The sequence below is a fragment of the Cotesia glomerata genome, linkage group LG1 (genome assembly GCF_020080835.1).
Source record: "Cotesia glomerata isolate CgM1 linkage group LG1, MPM_Cglom_v2.3, whole genome shotgun sequence".
Taxonomy (NCBI): domain Eukaryota; kingdom Metazoa; phylum Arthropoda; class Insecta; order Hymenoptera; family Braconidae; genus Cotesia; species Cotesia glomerata.
In genome coordinates, this window is record NC_058158.1 from 27,494,020 (window position 1) to 27,515,233 (window position 21,214).

A 21,214-nucleotide genomic window follows, 5' to 3' on the forward strand; every position below is an offset into this window, starting at 1 on the left:
ATAATAACACAAGAATGCCATTGAATGATAAATTAATAATTATTTATCCACATTTATGTATTTTTTCATTTTACATATTATACAACGTAATAATGCATATTAATAAAGGTTATTATCTAATTGATAATTGTTAATCTATATTTTACCATCGGTATCAGTTATAAAAAGAGCCAATGAAAGCGATTGTTTTCGTTTAAACCTGTATTATTCATCGGGATCCCCCACTCGAAATTTACCTTCTCATCGGGACTGACTATGTCGGATATACTTATAATATCACATCGCTCTAAACGGTTGTGATATAACGACGTATTTACTACATTTTTTTTTTTTTTTTGTTAAACAAACCAACCAAGTATTATTTTTATTACTAGTCTGAGTTAAAATTTTTACAAGTTGAAATTGAAGGAAATATTAATTTTCGATCATGGAGCTTTGGTGGATTGTACTTTTTAAAATTTTTATTATTCAAGGACTCATTGAAATAGGAAAATCCGAAGTAGAAATTAAGCTTTTGCACGTGGTAATTATTTTTTTAATTTGCCATTAGCTTTGATTCATTACGATAAAAATAAAAATTAATCAAATTTTTAAATAAAATCACAGTAGAAAACTTGTGTTATTACAAGTATATTAATTAATTAAATATAAATGTTTAATGAATGAATTCGTATTAATAAATTTAATAATCAATGAAAACAAAAAAATTTTAATTGTAATTTATTAAAAAAAAGTATCGCGCTTCGAGTATTCAATTGGGAAAAAATAATCATTAAACCGGTACATATATTTTTTAGCTATTTCGTCATGGCGATAAAGTACCTCATAAAGAATTCCAATTTTACCCCAACGACCCACACGGAAATCATTCATATTATCCCATGGATAGTGGAGACTTAACAAACGTGAGTAACTTGATTATCAATAATTGATTGCATGCACTTGTGTAAGCAACTAGTGTGAAATCCGTGTAGGGAATGCATCCTTTCAGACTGATCTTCAGTCAAATGAAAATAAATTAATTAATATCTTCATATGTAGCTAACTCTTGATCATGAATCTTGCCTATCTCTGTACACAAAACTTTCTCATTTTTCTTCAATGGATTTACTAATTAATAACTAGTGAAGAACTTTTAGCACTTTTTTCTGATACCGCTTAAAAAGTTTAAGTGTCGTGATTTGCGATAAAGCGGAATTTTTTTTATTTTACGTTCTACGTGATTTTAATGCAGAGATTAAAAATAAAAATTTCCGCAATTTCAAAGAAAAGCGATCAAGAAGAAACATACTTTGTTCCGATGAAAAATTTATTTAATTTTTATTATATTTTCTTACTTTAAAATATTTACTACATTAAAATATTTATTTTTAATATGAAATAAAATTTTTTCATTAAAAGATATAATTATTTTTTTTATAGAGTTCATAAAAAATTTAATTTCTAATAAAAAATCTTATCGACATAAAAAACGTGTTAAAGAAACAATAAAGTGTGGTAAAATGTGGAAAAAATAAAGAGTTGAAAAAAAAATAGTACTTCAAGATACTTGATAAACTGTCGAGTTTAAAAATAATAATGCTAACGGCGATAAAAACCACTTTAATTTAGGAAGAATAAAAAATAATTGGTCGAAATTTGATATAAAAATTGAACAATATTTTTTTGTAAAAAGTGAAATTGTTTTTTATGATACTTTTTAATAAATATCAAAAGTTCTGTTATGTTTAATTAATTAAATAAAATCATCTCTAATTTACATTTCTCGCTGTTTAAATATTTTAATTTATAAAATTGAAAAATTTAATTTTTATAGTTTTTAAACTTTGTTCAAAACAATTATCCCGCATTTCATGCTTTTTATACTTTCAGAAAGCATTTAAAGAATTTGAAATATTTTTATTTTTTTATTAATTGTACGGAATATTTGTCCAGTTGTTTTTCGGTGAAATAAAATAAAAATTGATTGTACATTAAAGTTTTTGTATTTATGTTATTACGTACTGTCATTGACCTAGATATTCGAAAAAGTGTGAATAAACATTGTAAAATGCTGTACTTAGTTATAATAACATCTCAATTATTTTTTTATTACACAACATCTCTATGATAATCCTATGGTATTATATTGTTCGTCATTTTGTAATGATAAACGTTTAAATTATTATAATTAATAGATAAACTCAAGATTAGTAAGATTAAATTTTTATCGATAAAAGCCAGGGAAATTAAGATATCATTTTTTAGGAGAAATTTTTTTTCTAGAATAATAGAAATTTTCAAATGAATATCTTACAACTTGTGTTAATTGTATTAATTTAAATTTATTAATTGACATATTGATTCTCTGCTTTTCTTTTTTACTTAACTTCGGCAAAATACAAAGTCGAACTTTATGTTATTTTAGTGGTCTATTAAAGATAGATATATGTATTTATTTTTTTATAGTTTCTAAGCTAGCCATCATATTACGAAGAATAAAATACCATTAGCTTGGTCATCGACATCATCTATGTGTGATATGCCATAATAATTCCAATACCGCAGACATAACGAGCACAATACGCCAAACAACGAAAAAAATGTTGGTAAATCTATGCGGTTAGTTATGCAATGAGTCATTTTATCACAGATTTTTGAAATGTGTAATAATTAATATAGTAATTAATTGAATTTTTATCCGGTAGAGATATAAATGGTTTTGATGAATGATGGGTCATCCCCATGTCATCCCCCACCGTACACTAAAAGTTCTAAATGGTATACTTTAAAAGCTTTTAGCCCGATTAAAAAAAAACACAAAACAAATGCAAACGGCCTTGTAATTTTAATAGCATTCAATACCATCTTTCAAAAATCCACGAAATAAAAATAAATATAACATGATAAAAATTTTCTAATTCATAAATATATTTCTCGTAGTCAAAGACTTACCATTGATGCAAAAATTAAATCTATGGTAGTTAAACGTTGTTCTGATAAATATTCACTTTTCCTATACATTTAGGAATGATTCCTAAACTATTATAAAAATGTTTATTGATAAAAAGGTGAAGAAACTCTCATGATATGAAGAGATTTTTTATGGAGCTTTTTAACCGATAAATTTCTTTTGTAAGCTGAATTCAATTAAAAAAGAGTAAAAACAAGACAATAATCAGTTTTTGAGCAATCAGCAGATACATATGGGACATTCCACGCCAAATCGGACAGTTTCAAAAATATTTATCTATGATTTTCTCAATTTTTTAACATTTTTCAGTGCCTATACGCATTTCAATCGTGTGCTCAATTTCGCTCTTGTGAAGAATTGACAACTTATCAAACTCAATACACAATATGCTATTAAGGTTTGAGAAACTGAAAAATATTTCCTAATAGATTTATTAACCCATTTTAGTTTGAAATTATTGTGTTTCCTATCAACCCCTCTTTTAACAAGTTCATTAATCACACCAAAAAACTTTCAACTGATAAATTTATTTGTTTGTAACTAATCACAATTTTGAAGAACAATATCAAATGTTTATTTAATTAGCAAGGAAAACTGAGAGAGTACAAAATTGGAAAATTACTTCGAGAGAAATATGGGAACTTCTTAGGCCCGTACTACCATCCCAGCTTGATCTTTGCCCGCTCAACAGACGTGCCTAGAACTCAGATGTCGTTAGAACTTGTTCTTGCAGGCTTATTTCCTCCGACTGGGCAACAAATTTGGAACCCGGACTTGCCCTGGATCCCCGTCACCACCGTTTCCATGCCAAACGAACAAGATAGTTTGCTTTTCCCCCATCACTGTCCCGAGTAAGAGCTTACTATGACTTCACTTGTTATATTATAAATTATTTCATCTCATTTATAAAGTGAGACAATAATAAAAATAATAATAATAATAATAATAATAATAATAATAATAATAATAATAATAATAATAATAATAATAATAATAATAATAATAATTATTATTATTATTATTATTATTATTATTATTATTATTATTATTATTATTATTATTATTATTATTATTATTATTATTATTATTATTATTATTATTATTATTATTATTATTATTATTATTATTATTATTATTATTATTATTATTATTATTATTATTATAATAAGAGAAAGTATTATGAAGATCATATTGATAGAAATAAATCAGATTCTAAAAAATTGTGGATGTATCTAAAAGAAGTGGTAGGAGATAAGAGGTCCTCAAAGGCACATTTAGATAGTATTAATTTTAATGGTGATATTATTTTTAATGAGTTAGATATATAGCTAATAAATTTAACGAATACTTTGTTAGTAGTATTGAAAATATTGTTAATGATATTAATAGTTGTGATGTTATGACTAGTGTCATGAATGATAATACCTGCCAATTTGACAGAGGAATATGGGATAAATTTGATGAAGCCTCAATAAAAGAGGTCGATAAAATTATAAAAGGATTAGATTTTAATAAAGGTATGAGCAATGACATAAACGCATATTTGGTAGAGAAGATATGGGCTTATGATAAAAATATTATTTTTTTTATGATAAATAATTCATTAAAACTAGGATTTGTTCTGACAAATGGAAAGTATCAATAATTACACCTATTCAGAAAGTGAAAAATACTATAATGTCAAATGAATTTAGACCAATTAATACTCTCCCGATACTTGAACAAGTACTCGAACAGGTAGTAAAGTCTCAACTTGAAAATTATATTGAGCAAATCAATTTTCTGGAAAATGAGCAATCAGGATTCAGGAAAAAGTTCTCCTGTGAAACTGCGTTGCAAAACTCGATTATTGATTGGCGGGAGTCATTAGATAGAGGATTATTAGTGGGAGTTTTGTATGTAGATTTTTGCGAGGGGCATTCGAGACGATTGATAGATCTAAACTCATTAAAATACTAAATGAACTAGGTATTGGAGGAGTAGTATTAGACTTTGGTTTATATCTTATTTGACAAATAGAAAACAAAGAGTAAAATTCAATAACGAGCTTTCTGATGAAATAACTGTAAACATGGAGTACCGCAAGGGTCAAAACTTGGGCCTCTATTATTTATAATCTATATAAAATACGATTGTAAAAGAGTTTAAGGATATAGGTGTAACTTGTAAATTATTTGCAGATGATTTAAAATTGTATTTTACTAGTTTATTTATTGAACAAATAGAATTTAAAATTAATGAGAAGCAGGAAAATTCTTAGTAAATGGTTGAAACAAAATCAAATGAAAATGAATAAAAATAAAACTGTATTCTCTATTATACATGACCAAAGGAAAACAAATATTAGGAATAAATGTACTATTGTTATAGATGGTGTTAAAATTGAGGAAGTTAAGCAAGTTAAATATTTAGGATTATCATCGATGATAATTTGGACATTCAGAGAAAATTCAGTAAGTACTGTCAGTAAAATCGCGAAGAAACTAAACATATTGTATAGGAATTAAATAACTCTGTGTCGAGTTACACAAAGAGTATAATTTACAAATCTATTATTTCACCTCATTTCGAGTACTGTAGTACTCTGATGTTAAATTATAATCAATCTCAATTGAAAAATCTACAAAAAGATCAAAACAGAGCTATGCGGATAGTGCTAGGTGTAAACAAATATACAAACATTAAAACTATGTTAGATGTATTGGGATGGATGAGTATACATCAACGTGTGATTTATAATACGTGTATTCTTGTTTTTAAAATGATCCACAATCTTACACCTGATTATCTATCAGTTAAAATTGCAACCAGAAGTAATGTACATAACTACAATACTAGACAGTGTAGTTGGATAGATATAAAAAATACGAGAACGAGCTCTGCGGAAAACAGTATTTTGTACAAAGGAATGAGATATTATAATGATCTTCCTGATGATATTAAGCAGCAGAAAACGCTTAACGGTTTTAAAAGATATTTAAAAGATTATATTAAAGAAATTTATTCAGACGGGTAATGTCATTCCGCTAAGTGTATTACTGTTTATTGCGATATAAAAAAAAAAATTTTATTTTTTAATGTAAATTGTTTACTTTTTAGAGAATATGTAATAGCAAATGCTAAATAAACGAGATTATTATTATTATGATTATTATTATTATTATTATTATTATTATAAATATAAATATCAATAGCATTATAGCAAATGAATAAAAATTTAAGTAATATATTATTGTTAATGTCAAGGTATATAAAAGAGTACCAAAACTTTTTGAAGCAAGATCAGGCGAAAAAAATAATAAACAAGTATAAAGATGTGATGAAATATTTAACTGAGTATACTGGCAAACAAGTCGTCAAAACTTCTGATGTTTATTATCTATATAACTTGTTTAACGAACAGGTAAATGTATTTATTCACTAATTAATAAAATATTTAATTGGTGAAAATAAATAAATAACTGATATTTTAATTAAAACTTTTTATTATTCTCAGATCGCGCAAAATTTAACTTTACCAGAATGGGCGAAAAATGTTTACCCTAGTCCGATGAAAGAAATCACGGAATTGGATTTTAATCTCAGATCATACACAAACAAATTAAAACGCTTGAATGGAGGTATTCATCAGATTTTATACATATATGTTTACGTTAACTTTAGTTTACGAGGTTTAGTACGATGTGAGATGAAAAAAAAAATTTTATTAGATTTATGATACTCAAAAATCTCGTTTTTTTTTTTTTTTTTTTTTTCTTTACTACCTATAAATCTATCTGTATCTACTTTTCCCTTTTTATGTATTTTCAGGAATTTTACTGCACGAGATAACGGAAGGAATGAAAGCATTGAAAGATGGAGTACTACAACCACAGCAGAGAAAAGCTTTTTTTTATTCAGCTCATGAGGTGAATGTGGCGGCAGTGGCACGAGCGCTTGGTACTAATGATCCAGTATTACCATTATATGGATCCACTATCATATTTGAGACTCTTAAAGACGATCTTGACAATTATTTCGTCAGAGTAAGTATATATTTATTTTATTTATAAAGAACTCAGTTGGATTATATTTTTCTTTTATTCAATATATTTAGGTACAATTGTGGACCGGAGTTACAGAGCAATTTGTGACTCAAACGATACCAGGATGTTCTGAAGTTTGTCCCCTTGAAAAATTTATTCTCCTTTTGCGCGATGTTATTGCGACCGGAAAAGAAGTGGATTGCTACGGCTTGAACAAAAAAAATCATTCAAAGGAGTATTCAGAAACATCATCGAGCAATAAATTAAATTTTAATCCAAGCATACTTATTTGCTTAGTTTTTTATACGATTACAATTTTTCAAACGTCAATTTAAAGTAAAAAAAAATTGTTTTTTCTATTATATTAAACTATACATTCATTACCTCTGATTAAATACTCATAGAGTGCAATAGCAAGACAGTTAATAAATGAATTTATTGAACGCCAGATGAGTTAAGTAACAAAGCATATATATAAACCAAATCAATAAGTCTATTTCTCGTGAGGCGAAAGGTTCAAACACCTTGTTTAACCTGATATTATCGGACTTTAAATATAGCGATCCTAGTTATACATTAATACAAAAAAAAAAATGTTTGTCTTGTCTATTTGTATGCGATGAATTATTTTCGTAAATATGAACGTTATTTTATTAGCAAATAAACAAACCGGCTGTCAAAAATTGACAGTCAACAAGTGAGGAAAAGATTAAGGGACTTGTTGTTTCACAACAATAAAATATTTTTCACAGCGGGTGAATGCTGAGTATTATACTCCATATCTTTTGGACTTAGCCAGGCGATGAAAGTTAAGAGCTGAAAACCAAGGCTTGTTCTTGTGTTGGTGAATGTTTTCTTTAGAATAGTCCAGCTTGCATCGGCGAGTGTGAAAAGACATACTCCAATTCATGAATGTCTAAAATAGCTATATAGAGTTATAATGTATGATATTCAAGCATTTATATGTATAACTGAACTTCCAGTTGAAAATTGTAAACTTTTTTTGAATAAAAACTAATTTTACAAAATTGAATTTACATTTATAATCTGAGAAAAATTATTTAGTTATAATTTGACCTTTTCAGAAATATATTGATTTAGAATTTCAATATCAAAACCCTTCCCAAGTAATTAATTATTATTAAATGTGATTAAACGTTATTCAATGTTCGTATAATTCTTAATGATAGAAAATGTAACAGGATTTCGTTTCAAATGTGTAATAATGAGTTAGAATGGTTTATCGATTATTTTAAAAAAATGTGACATATAAAAGCAGTGGAGTAACACTATGAGGAAGTTTATAACAATACTCAATACATTCTCAATCGTTCATATGAAAGGATTGACGAACAAGGACATTGCTCACATTTTAAATGGCCTCGAATACATGGCCGATCAACATCTACTTACTCTCTTCACTCTCTAATTATATTTGTCTTCTCGCTTGGTAGAACAAGATAAGATTGATCTTTTGCATGCTTAGATCCGGATAAATTACAATTATACTCATAAAACAATTGTTAACTAATTGCGGCTAAAAATAATATATACTGATTAGTAATGATGACTATTAATGAGTATTTCAAATTGTACTAATTTGGGTGGAGCGAGAGAAGAAATTTTTATTTTTCTTAGCGTGGGGATAAAATTTTTAGCTTATAGAAAAACAAAACTTGAAAAAAAAAAAAAAAAATGTAAAAGTTTTTTTTTACTCAAAATATTCAGCTGGCCTACTGATTTAAAAAAAAAATAATCAATTTATATTTTTAGTTTTTTCGAAAAAAATTTTTGTTAGTAAAAAACTATTAATAATGATCACTGAAATATATTTTGTTAATTAATTTGATAATAGACATCAACTTTGATAAGTTAAATTTACTTTTTAATATATTTCATTGTATAACTAAAAATTATTCATTCATAATACTCAATCGTTGTTTGTTTTTAACAGTAATTTTTGTTTTGAATGCTGATTTCGATATTGAATTAAATATGAATTTTGAAAACTTCAATTATTTGATTTAACCAATCTTTCGATTTAAAAATCATTTGATTTAATCGTCTAATATATATAGTTGTACAACTTTGATAAATTTTATTCTTGTTGAAGAAAAAAATATTAAGAAAATGTAGAAAAGTATTTCTAGTTGTAATAAAAAAAAAAAAAACATTTTTTTATTGTTCTCGAAAACTACTTTTCTAGATAAAAAAAAAAAAACCGTCGTAACTTTAAGATTGTTGATCATTAGTTATAAATTTTTTCAACTTGCCATCTATTATTTTTTCGAAATTTTCAAAAATTCATATCTTGAGAACTTTTTAAAGTTAAAAGCTAAAAATTTACAAGTACGCGTGTTATGAAATTGACACAAAAATTCGGCTAAATTAAAAAATATTTTTTTTTTAATCTAGTGACTTGGTATGGAATAATTCATATAACAAACGTATCCATACAATAAACGTATCCGCCGTCAGATATGATGATAACTCAATTTTATAGTCTTCTATCTTAACGACGGTAGCAACATGAACTAAAAAAAATTGGCGCGAATTACGTTGGGATTTTTAAAACGTAGGAAATGTGACGACCGAATCAACTATTATTCAGTTAAAAAGCAGAGAGTAAAGTTTTACTCCTGAACATTTATTGTGCGAATCAGAAGGATGTCTTAATAAATAGCTAGTAGGACAAAGGACATTCGCAACGTTAACATTTCGAGTATTTCGGCAGTAGGGACTTTTAGAAGCCGATTAATATAAAGCTATTTGAAAACAAGTGGAATATCGTGGAATTGAACCATTTTAAACATTCATCATTCCTCTTCTCTAACTATTAGAATAGTGAAACATGGTTAACAGTCCAAGCGTCACAAAAAAAAATGTTGACTTTTTGGGAGACTTTATTCAACAAGTCAAAAATTAATTGTCAACTTAAATTTTAAAAAATATTATCAAAAAAAATTTTCTACCGTTTGGGAGCCCCATAAGCCATAGTCGTGTGTATAGTCTCCATAGTGTATAACGCCGATGAAAAAAAAAATCAAAAATTACAACTTACCGTACGTTGATAATGTTGAACAACAAATCTTAAAAATGTCGTAAGTAACTTGAAAAAAGTTACTTCCGGCTAAATTATTGAAAATAAATATACAATCGACAGAAATTATTTATAGTTTAAAATAATTATTATCAAGCATTATTTTCTAAAATAAAATTGTAATTCTGATAATTAAGATTAAACTTTTACTTATACATAGTCAGTTATATATAGAGAGCGCCACAATTTCACAAGTAATGCCATGTATAATGGCCGCAACACATTTTCCGGCGTAGTGATTCTAACGAGTTTGCGTCTCAAGCATTTGTCGTTATCATTCTGAGTTCAACGTTGGTCAACTTCAACTAATTATTTTATTATAACTAACAAGGTAAGGATTTAATTTATAACATTATTAAATATTTAATATAATTATTTATATCTTCATTTATTTTATTAGTTCGATCATTTAAGAAGTTATTTTAATTTTACGTCGTTAATAAATTATTGCACGTGGTCAAAAACTATTTCTATACTTAATTCAATATAATTTGCTTAAAATTAATATTTAATTACTAACTGGTAATTATGGAGTAGTAATTATTTTAATTCACTAGTTACATTATTGTTGAAACAAGACATTCTTTTGTTACAGTTTACGTTTATTAAATAGTAAATAAAACATGGCGATTCCTAAAGGCGCTCAAAAGGCGGGTAAAGTGCAGCCGGCTAAGGCAATTAAAGAAGGACAGGTTAAAAAAAATAAGCAACCTAAATTCAAGCAAACTCCTAAGGGAAAAGTTCAACTTGTTCATGATAAGAAAAACGGTAATGCTAATGTTCAAAAAGCAATTAATAATTCACAAAAAAAAAATTCATCAAATAACAAGCAACTTGACAACAAGAACTCACCTAATAACTCCAATAAAAAACAAGCTCAGAAGAAAAAGAATGAAGCATTGAAAAAAAACAAAGAAGAGGATGAAGAAGAAGATTCCGACGAAGATATCAATGAAGGAGTTGCTATTCCTGAAGATCTTAGTGGCATGGAAGACGATGACGACGACGACGATGATGATGATGATGATGACGAATCATCTGACGATGAAAAGGTTAACCTTTTGGGAGAAAGCTTGGCCGATGATACTGATGACGATGATGATGACTTCGAAGCAGATAGTGATCAAGAAGCATCATCTAAAGTTAAGAAAGGAGTGAAAATGTTCAAAGGATTGAAGCCTGTTAAGAAAAACGAGTCAGCTGAAGAAGAAGACGATGATGATGATGATGATGATGACGATGATGAAGATGATGATGATGAAATGGATCAAAGTATGGCGTCTACTAACACTTCAATAAACACAGATGAAGATGAAGATGACGACGACGATGATGATGATGACGATGACGACGACGACGATGATGATGATGAGAGTGACAACGATGGTCCGGGATTGAAAGCTCTTCTTGGCAACAGTTTGGTTGACGAAGATGATGACGAAGATTTCGAAGGCGACGAAAACGATGATGATGATGATGAAGAGATCGACGAAAGCGATGATGAAGATGAACCACTGAATGCCAGTGCAGTGAGTAATAACTCAACCATTTCTACAGCGTCAAGCGAGGAAAAAGTTCTGAGTCCCGAAGAAAAAGCTGAGTTAGACAAACGATCCATCTACGTCGGTAATGTCCCAAAGGACATCAAGGAGTCACGTATCAAGTCTGAATTTAGTAAATTTGGTCCCATCGAGAATCTTCGGATAAGAGGTGTTGTTCCAGAATCTCCAAAAATGTCCTACAAAACTGCGGCTATTAAAAGGAAGATGCATGAAAAGTGTAAATCTATCTGCGTATTCATTGTATATAAAGCTGAGGAGTCTGCTGTCAAAGCTTTGGCAATGAATGGTCAACAACTTGAAGGATTCTATCTTAGAGTTGATCGTGTTAACCAAGAGAAAAAACGAGACCCAAAAAAATCAGTATTTTTGGGAAATTTACCTTTTGGTAAGTGATATTTTTTAATTTAAGCTAATTGATTTAATAATTTTAAAGCTTTTTATTTAATCACTGTTATTAATATTATAATTATAATTATAGATACTGAAGACAATGAGCTATGGGAAATGTTCCTCAAGTGTGGTAAAATAGAAGATGTTAGAACAGTAAGGGACCGTTTGACTGGTAGTAGCAGAGGAATCGCTTATATCAACTTCAAAACTGAAGACGGAGCAACCTTAGCTTTGAATCTTGATGGTACAGAATTCCGTAAACGTGAAATCCGTGTAAAGCGTTATCAACCACAACAACCAGGTTCAAACCAGGGCAAACCCAAATTTGGAAACAAGAGACCCCGAAACAACAAACATCAAGGAGGCTCTCCCAAAAAAAACAAGAAAAATGATGACGTAAGTATTCTAATGAAAATATTTGATAGTCGTTGAAAAAAAAAAATTAAGTGCTAAGCAATATGATTATTTATTCTTTCAGGTTGAAAATGAAACTGTAAAATTCCAAGGAAAGAAAAAAGAAAAGAAACCGCGAGACTCGAGTGAAGCAGCTAAAAAATTACCAGCTCAAAGCGACGACTCATTCCAAGGCCAGACAGCCGATGCAAAGAAAAAGGGAAAGAAGGCTAACAAATTCGAAAAGAAGAAGAAGAACATGGCTGGAAAATTAATGTCCAAGCCTAAAAAACCTATATCTTAATTATAAGTTATTAGATTTTTAACCTTGCGTTTCATACTATTGTATCGTGAATAACGCGTTCATTTTATGTAACTACAGTAAGGATATCGTCTCAATTTAAAATAAGATTTAAAAGCATTGGTAAACTGTATATAAGTTTATTGTGATTTATTTACCATCTTATAACTTCAGAAAAAAAAATCAAGTATTTTAAGAAAAGTTAATTGAAAATAACCGATCATTCATTTGTAATTTTCGTAGATAGTTTTTTTTTAATTTGTAATTGATGCGGCAAGTATAATTCATTATTTGTAGCACATTCCTGACAAAATCTTTTGCTATAAAAAATACTGCATCCTAAACATACTGTTTTATTACATATTGAACAATCACTACCAATTACTAATGTTTCACCTCTGTTAGGTAAACTAAATGGATCTTTCATTACATAACAATCTTCCTCATACAATATATCTCGTGCAAAAGGTGGCTTACGACCCTTGTAATTATACTTTTCAATCAACGAGCAAAATTCACACTTGAATATGCCACCTAAATCTTGTTTTGTTTCGACATTTTTATCATTCACTTGGGCACTTTCAGGCTGAGTAAGACGTGACGATGAACGAGGTTCGGCATCTGTCCTGAAGAACAATAAATTATTAAATTTATTTATTTAATTATTAAGAAAAAAAAGAATAGGTCAAAGAATTATTTTTTATCTTTCATTTTTTATTATAATTAAACATTTATACATAGAAGTATTGATTGTTCGTTTATTATGATCTAAAAATTAATTATTAAATCACAATTATTTTACAATTAAAGTCTTATTATTTTTCTTCATCAACCTTTATTTTATCTTTTTGATTACTTTCCATTGGCCACCAGTACGGTTTGTAAATTTTTAACGATTTATTTAAAATACTCAGACTACTCGCATTTCTTGATTCAGTAATTCGCATCAATCCCATACCATACTTACTTACAGCACCCCGAAATTTACCTACGGATTTTCCATTATTATCAATAATATTTTCATCGTATTCCAAATTTTCGTCAATACTTTCATCGAATATTAAAGGCATCAACCGTTTTCTCACAACACCTGTATGATGAGTGCGAGCTGTTAATTCCTGACCGATATAACAACCTTTATGAAAGCTGATTCCATGTAAATAATCACCATTAGCTTCTAGAGGAAATGCTTTACCCGGTGGTAAATCCATACTACCTTCAGCTATGCCTAATCTATACCTAATTTCTCGATAACTCGGTGAATTTTCGTCTATCGAAATACCGGGTATTAAGTGTTGACATATTTTTTCTTGAGTAATATTTACATTGCTTAAAATTCTATAACCTAATGCAGATATTCTTGGATCCTTGAACATAATAATATCATCAATTGATTTACTTGTCTTACAATTCAATGATCCGAAAGGCGATATTTCGCCTTCTAACGTAACGTTACTATTTTGTGTCTCAGATTCAATATCACGTAAATTTAAATTACCATCAAATAGGACCCAAACTTTCATTTTATCAATTATTGACTGTATATCTATTTTACGACGTACTCTAAACATGATAAGATGTTTTTTCAGTGCGTCAAGTACGTCGGAATCGCATTCGATTAAATAAGTGTCATCATCAATCCCCTTGTAGATTAAAGTATCGTACAGTACTCTACCTTTGGTATTCAAAAATAATCCGTAAATATTCGTAGCACCATCAGCAAAATGTTTCATATCATTTGTAATCAATCCTTGTAAAAAATATGATGCTTCTTTACCTGTTACTTGGAGTAACCCTCGATTATTTAGACACTCCAAGGCATTAAATTTCGGTGATGTGCTATTCAATCGTATATTATTTTTAATTATTATATTTTTACTTAATATAAATGCTTTTCGTGTTATACCGACCAATTGTATTCTTGACATTATTACTTTTTTTTTTCATTAAAACATTTTTTGTTTATGTTTATCTTATAAAATCTTTCGACAGCCACTAGATATTTTATAAAAATAATTAAATTTCAAATGGATAAATATTTTTTTTTGTACAGATTAAATATATTAACATATATTTACTTACATCATTGATACAGATTCACATATATTTTTTAAATAAAATGACTTGATTATTGAAATCCACTGATTATTTTAAACACGTGATTTGTTATAAATTAATTTTCCCCAGATGAAAGTGTTTTGAGTGAAGTTGAGTTTTATTGGTTATACACATAAAAATAAAATTACAATCTTCAATAAGTCGCTTCTAAAAAAATTAAAAAATTTTATTAATTAAAAAATAATATGTATCACAAATAATTTAATTCTTACCATTAAAAATTCATGTTGTTGTTTATTACATAAATTTTAATCTCTGGACTCCAATTTAAAGTAATAATTTGTTTTTTTTTTTTTACTTATCTATGTTGAGCGACATTATAGTTAGAATTGCGATTATTTTTAATATTAATTTTTACTTATTTATAAGAATCGTAATTACTGATAATTTATTCAATAATTTTATTGTTTAATATTACATGTGATGAATAGAATAGAAAGTTATAGGTAGAAGGTAGGGGGAAAGTAATACCTATTGTCGGGGTTGTATGTATTGATGATAAAGTAAATTTGAAATATAAATTTATAAAAGAAAAGTTTTAAACTTATTTTTTTTTTTATTTACAATTTTTAAATTAAACCTTTATACCTATTAATAATTTAAATATTTTTCACTCCACTTTCAATTAAAATTTTCATAATTATTTTAACTAAGCTAAGACTCTAATCTGGACATAAATTTACTTGTTTTAAAGGATTAAAAGTTGTAATAGTAATATTAATTTCAATTAATATACTTAAGATAAAAAACTGTTGAATTTTTGAGATCAATCAATGTTTATTTAAGCACACAAATTCTTAATAATACAACTATAATTATCCATATTAAGTGAAATTTACATTAATTACTTAATTTAAAAACTTACAATTACACAAGTTATTAAAATACATTAAATTACAACTATTTTTATGCTTATCAAATATTAAAAATAAATTTTGTTACAAGCCATGTTATTAATTATAAATTATAACTTTTTACGATTTTCTTATTATTAATTTCACACTTTTTATGTAAGTATTCTAGTATCTTTCACTCACATATTTTGAATCAACTCTCTTTACTAAAAAGCTTTATACTTAGTAATAAAAATTTTTTTTTTTTAATAATAATTAGTTAAATATTTTAATTAAATGCTTTTTTTACACATATTATTTCATTTGATGATTGAGCATAGTCGATGAACACATTATATTTGATATTGAAATAATATCTTAGTCTCACTTCGTTATTTTAAGTATTATAAACAACATGCTACATATTATGTGTAATCTAGATATACATTTGGTCTTATTTGTAATTTATTATGATGTTTAAAAAAATAATTGATGACCTTTCCAATTATTTCATTATCATTGAGCATTCATCAAAATTCGTAAAACTATTTTGATTCCAATAAATATATCGTGTAAACAATATTAAACTTATTTCATGAGTAATTTTGTCATGATTTGTACCTTTCTTCTTAACTTGTGAAGCATTAACTAGTTTTAACTTGCGAATTTAAATTGACTGCAATCTTATTTGGTCTTATTTAAATTGTACTTCATTGAATTACTGAAAAGTTGTAAATGTTATTGAAATTCTCGAAGATATTTTATTTAATTATATGAATTCTTAGAAATTGCAGCGAGTAAATTATTAAAATTTTTCGAGTAATTAAACGATAAAAATGAGTCATTCCATTTTCAAGATTCTAAAAATAATTTTCAATCATCAATGTTTTGAAAATCTTATCTGTAGAAATTTTATTGTACTTTAGATTAATTTTATATTATATCCAATCAAATAGGATATAAAAATTATTTATTTGTGTGACATATTGCATCTTTCAATTTATTACTCGTAAGAATTTATTGTATATGTAATTAAAAATTTGATTACCAATTTATTTAATTGAAAATTTTGAAAAAATTTTCAAGCAATAAAAATAAAGTGAAGTTTATTCGAGCTTTTTGATTTTTAATTCTGAATCGTCACTGTTTCTCACAAAAACTAAGTGAAAAAACTCATCTATCGCCGTGTATATAATATAATATAATATAATATAATAATATAATAATAATATATAAAAATATATAATAATAATATAATAATATATAATATAATAATTTTGCCGCCAGTACTTACAGGCTCGTCGCGGTCAAGACTGTACAGACTTATTACTGTATTGATACTATTCTTAATAATTAAACTCATGAAAATATCGGTGCATATTACCGAAATTCTTTTAAAAAATAATCTTTAAGAATTTATGTTACTTAAACTATTTGCATATGTAATTTTTACATTATTTTTGTACGTGTAAGGTGTAAGTGATTATAATTTAGCAAAAAATAAAAAAAAATTATTAATAATTTTTTTCGCAATTGCTTAAACGCTTTAAAATAAGACAGACATTGTCGTAATTATAAACGACATATTTACTTATAAATATAAAATCCTTAGTAATTATACCCTAAAGTTTTAAACACTCACATAGAAACTATTTTTAATTAAAATGATTGATATCACCTAAAGATTAAAACATTTATCAAGTCTTTCGCATTCGGTATGGAATTTCTGTACTTTTATGAATACTCTTAAGTATATAATGAACTATAGTTTTTCTAAGAAACATATAATTAATTTTGTCATTGTTAAATGTAATAAAGTATCAAAACTGACAATATAAGTAATTTTTTTCAATCAAATTGCGATGAATGTCTATAACGCATTATAATAATTAGATAATTGCCATACAAATATAAATTCTCTTGTTGCCTTAATTCAAATCTGATGCATAGCATCAGAGAATAAAGCAAGAGATTTGACGACAATAAAATATTAATAGTATGTACTATTAATTACAACTGAAAATTAGTTATCTTTATAATAACTGAATTTCAATTGCATTTTAACAGAAAAAAATTTTTTCTGCTAATATTTTTTGCTTACCAAATAAGATGAGATGATGGACTGTGAGGACGACGTAGAGGTGCCTTGGGTGGAGCCATCGATTCCCATTTAGAACGTGAGGTATATCCTGACTGATTTTGCACAGGTAGGATTTCTCGAATGTAACTAATACGTTCTGATGGTTTGAGTCCAATAAAAAACTGAACAAAAAAATAAATTAATAAATAAAAAAAGTGAATACAATTAAACATTATTTTATAAAATATAAGTTTTTCAATATATAAATTATCATACCTGATTTTCTTTGCACGGTGTACTTTGCTGTCCTGTTCTCATAAAAGATTTTTCCAACGACGAATTTGGTGAATTCATCTAGTTATTAAAGTGAAACAAAATTAATTATCCAAAGAGAAAAAATGAATTTTACTACAGCTTTATTTATAAAAGCTTACCGATCCAGTGAATGAACCTGGAGAATAAAATCCTGAGTTTTTTGGTGATTTTTGTGCATAGTTTGTTCTGTATGTATCTCTCGAGTGATCCTATAAATGAAACAATTTGAATTAATTAGCTTATTTTCATAAAATATAACACCCAAGGTGAATTAACAATATATTTTATTTAATTAATTTTATAATCATACCTGTCCTTTGCGTTTATAAAAGTTTCTGTTCAAATTTGGTGATTCGGGTGACGATGGATTCGAAGAACTCTAGTAAAAATTTAGTAAACAATTAAGACATGTTGATAAATAAATATATATCAGTATTTTTTAAATTATAAATTTACCCATCCTGATTCTGAGACATGATAATCAAATTTTTCATGGAATTCTTCATTTGATTGATACTTGAAACAGTTTGTTTGTGGCTGGCTAACTGTTTCATCAACTTCCATTGCCAAAAAATCTGAATAGAAAGGCATCTATTCAAAGTAATGTCTCATTAATACTAAATTATTAACATTGTAATTACACTAAATTTTACAGATGAAAAAATTGTTGATTCGACTTGTAATTTAAGAATTTTTATTCAAGCAATCGACTTAAGAACTTCATGGAAATAATGATGTAAATAGAAGTAACGAATTAATTTATTTCTAAAGTGATTACTGATGTATTTTTCAGATTATTATTCCGGTAACATTAAAATATGCAGCATTCAATAATTTGCGCTTTTACAGAAAAATAATTGTAGTATCTTAAAATCTTAAAGATTGAAAATAGCAAGCATTTGATTTTATGTTGCCTGTAATTATATCATTAAAAATTTTATAATTTTCAATAAGGGGGCGTCCATAAATTACGTGAGGCATTTTTGAGAATTTTTTAACCCCCCCTCCCCCCTTGATAAGATTTCGTAAGATTTTCCTCAACTCCCTCCCCCCTCCCCTAATCTCACGCGAAATTATTCAAAATTTATGTTTTGGCAGTAAACGGGTTGGATTATTGAGAAAAAAAGTGCCATCCAGCTACACCCGACATGGATAGGTAGATTTCTTGTTTGAATATTGAAAAAAACACGTTATTAAAAGGCCGTAATGTCCTAAAATTCATTTTTTATTATATTTTTGCAAATAACGATATGAGACTGACTACAGCAAATAGATATTTAAAGACATCTACCTAAAAAATAGGATTTTTTACATATAAAAGTCATTTGATGATAAAAGCTAAAATTTAATTTATTATTGATTTTTTTTGAATTTTCTCAACTACGAAATAAATTGAAAAAAGTATTAAAAGTCGACGAACAATAGTTTAAATTGAAGATAATTAAACATATTATGACAAAATTGCATTAAAATTACGACATGAGACCGGCTACCACCGATAGATTTCTAAAGAAATCTATACCTAAAAAATTAGTGAATCCTATCGATCAATAATCAAATTAAACAATCGAGCGCTACTTTGCTGCCCTGCAGGGTTCAGACGAATACGACAAACACTATTGTGTCAAATTTGGCCATATTTTATTATAGAAATACTTTTTCACGCAATTTTACACTTTTTTCTGCTAGAGAAATAATTACGTGATATTTGTTAAGATCCCCCCTTCCCCCTAAGTGAAATTTGGTAAGATTTAGCATGATCCACTCCCCCCCTAGAACACCTCACGTAATTAATGGACGCCCCCTAAAATAAAAGGAATCTTTTATCATGATATTACACCGCGAAAAAGTAACGTATGAATGTGTCACTATTACTGTGGGCCAAAGGAAATATATTCAGAAATTTCATTTTTTTTTTATAAAAATATAAGTAATTTTTTGAAAAAGAAACTAAATAGTGCGGAAGGTTTATTATAGTTCATACAAAAATTTTTTTAAAAAGTAACTGGTAAAATAAAAAAATTTTTAAAAATGCATTAACTACGGCCCACTTTTATTATCAATTAAATGAATGAGATTATAAAACATAATGTGCTATTTCATCGGATTCAAACATTAACAAAATCATTTAACGCGAAAAATTTGTGACAAAATAAATCCAATTTCAGCGATAATCTTTGTTTGACATAAATTTCCAAATCCAAATAATTTTGTATAAAAATGTGCTTGAAAAATTATAAAATAAATTAAAAACTTACGTTGATGATCAGCAAAATCAATAAACGAACAAAACTCAGCCAAAAAATATTTCGCGGATAATTAGAATAAAGAATTTATAAACGAGTCGAGTTTGTTTTATCACCACGATTCGATAAAGAAATAAAACGAGGGATGAAACAAAGATTATTCAAGTGTCACAAGGATCAATCTCAAAGGCGTGTGCACACTCGGGATGTTTGAACCGGACTGGACTTGTTCGTCGTTCGTCGGCGGTTGGCGTTGGTGGTTGGTACTGAAGTAAAACTCGAGTCTCATGCGAAGTGTCAATTTACATCCCCAACCATCATATCCCCTCCTACGACGAAATAACGAATAGTACAATAGAGTCTCTATAGTTTTGAACCTGAAGTTAGAGAATACTTGATTTGAGGATTTGAAGAGATTCGATGAAAGGCTGATAAGTAAACGGATTAAATTCATAGCATTTTAATTACTATATAAGGTAAAAGCCCCAATTCACAAATATAGGTATACAAATACATGGAGTGATCATATACTGGTACATGATCATATATTGGGGCTTTTACCTTACTTTGAACTAGGTACCCGAGAAAAAATATTTATATATATTTATATATAAATTGTTTATATATGATTATATATGAAAAATGGCCAAATATAATCATATATAATTATATATAACAATATTGCACGCCTCATAGCGCGAAGCGCGTGAGGTTGTGCTTTATACTCGACTCGTCAAGGTCAAGCAATTTTGTGATCTTTAAATGTCTCTATCACAACCATATTACACTTATACAATAATATAAGTAGATGTACACGGAGAAAACACTTAAATTAAACCATCTTTTACTTTCTAAAATCATTTCATGTAGCTATTTTGAATAAAAAAACGTTTTGAAA

At 27.3% G+C, this 21,214-nt stretch overlaps 4 protein-coding genes across 4 annotated transcripts; 2 read left to right on the top strand and 2 right to left on the bottom strand.

The window, feature by feature from the left end:
- The first annotated feature begins 277 nt into the window (after positions 1–277).
- Positions 278–8,011, top strand: LOC123268787 (venom acid phosphatase Acph-1-like). Its single transcript, XM_044734149.1, has 7 exons — positions 278–523; positions 798–905; positions 3,539–3,804; positions 6,200–6,356; positions 6,450–6,573; positions 6,764–6,978; positions 7,050–8,011. The coding sequence occupies exons 1-7, from the start codon at positions 428–430 to the stop codon at positions 7,311–7,313; spliced, it is 1,230 nt and encodes a 409-aa protein (XP_044590084.1). The 5' UTR covers positions 278–427; the 3' UTR covers positions 7,314–8,011.
- Positions 8,012–10,262: 2,251 nt separating this feature from the next.
- Positions 10,263–12,857, top strand: LOC123268673 (RNA-binding protein 34-like). Its single transcript, XM_044733985.1, has 4 exons — positions 10,263–10,409; positions 10,674–12,025; positions 12,119–12,426; positions 12,509–12,857. The coding sequence occupies exons 2-4, from the start codon at positions 10,702–10,704 to the stop codon at positions 12,725–12,727; spliced, it is 1,851 nt and encodes a 616-aa protein (XP_044589920.1). The 5' UTR covers positions 10,263–10,409; positions 10,674–10,701; the 3' UTR covers positions 12,728–12,857.
- A 560-nt stretch (positions 12,858–13,417) lies between these two features.
- On the bottom strand, positions 13,418–15,276 carry LOC123268826 (putative transferase CAF17 homolog, mitochondrial). Its single transcript, XM_044734224.1, has 3 exons — positions 15,055–15,276; positions 14,807–14,989; positions 13,418–14,719 (listed from the first exon to the last, which is right to left on the bottom strand). The coding sequence occupies exon 3, from the start codon at positions 14,650–14,652 to the stop codon at positions 13,540–13,542; it is 1,113 nt and encodes a 370-aa protein (XP_044590159.1). The 5' UTR covers positions 14,653–14,719; positions 14,807–14,989; positions 15,055–15,276; the 3' UTR covers positions 13,418–13,539.
- A 1,817-nt stretch (positions 15,277–17,093) lies between these two features.
- On the bottom strand, positions 17,094–20,600 carry LOC123268889. The gene is made up of 6 exons (XM_044734326.1): positions 20,329–20,600; positions 18,527–18,661; positions 18,381–18,449; positions 18,190–18,279; positions 18,032–18,109; positions 17,094–17,937 (listed from the first exon to the last, which is right to left on the bottom strand). Exons 2-6 carry the CDS (start codon positions 18,659–18,661, stop codon positions 17,773–17,775), a joined length of 537 nt encoding a protein of 178 aa, XP_044590261.1. The 5' UTR covers positions 20,329–20,600; the 3' UTR covers positions 17,094–17,772.
- Positions 20,601–21,214: the final 614 nt, after the last annotated feature.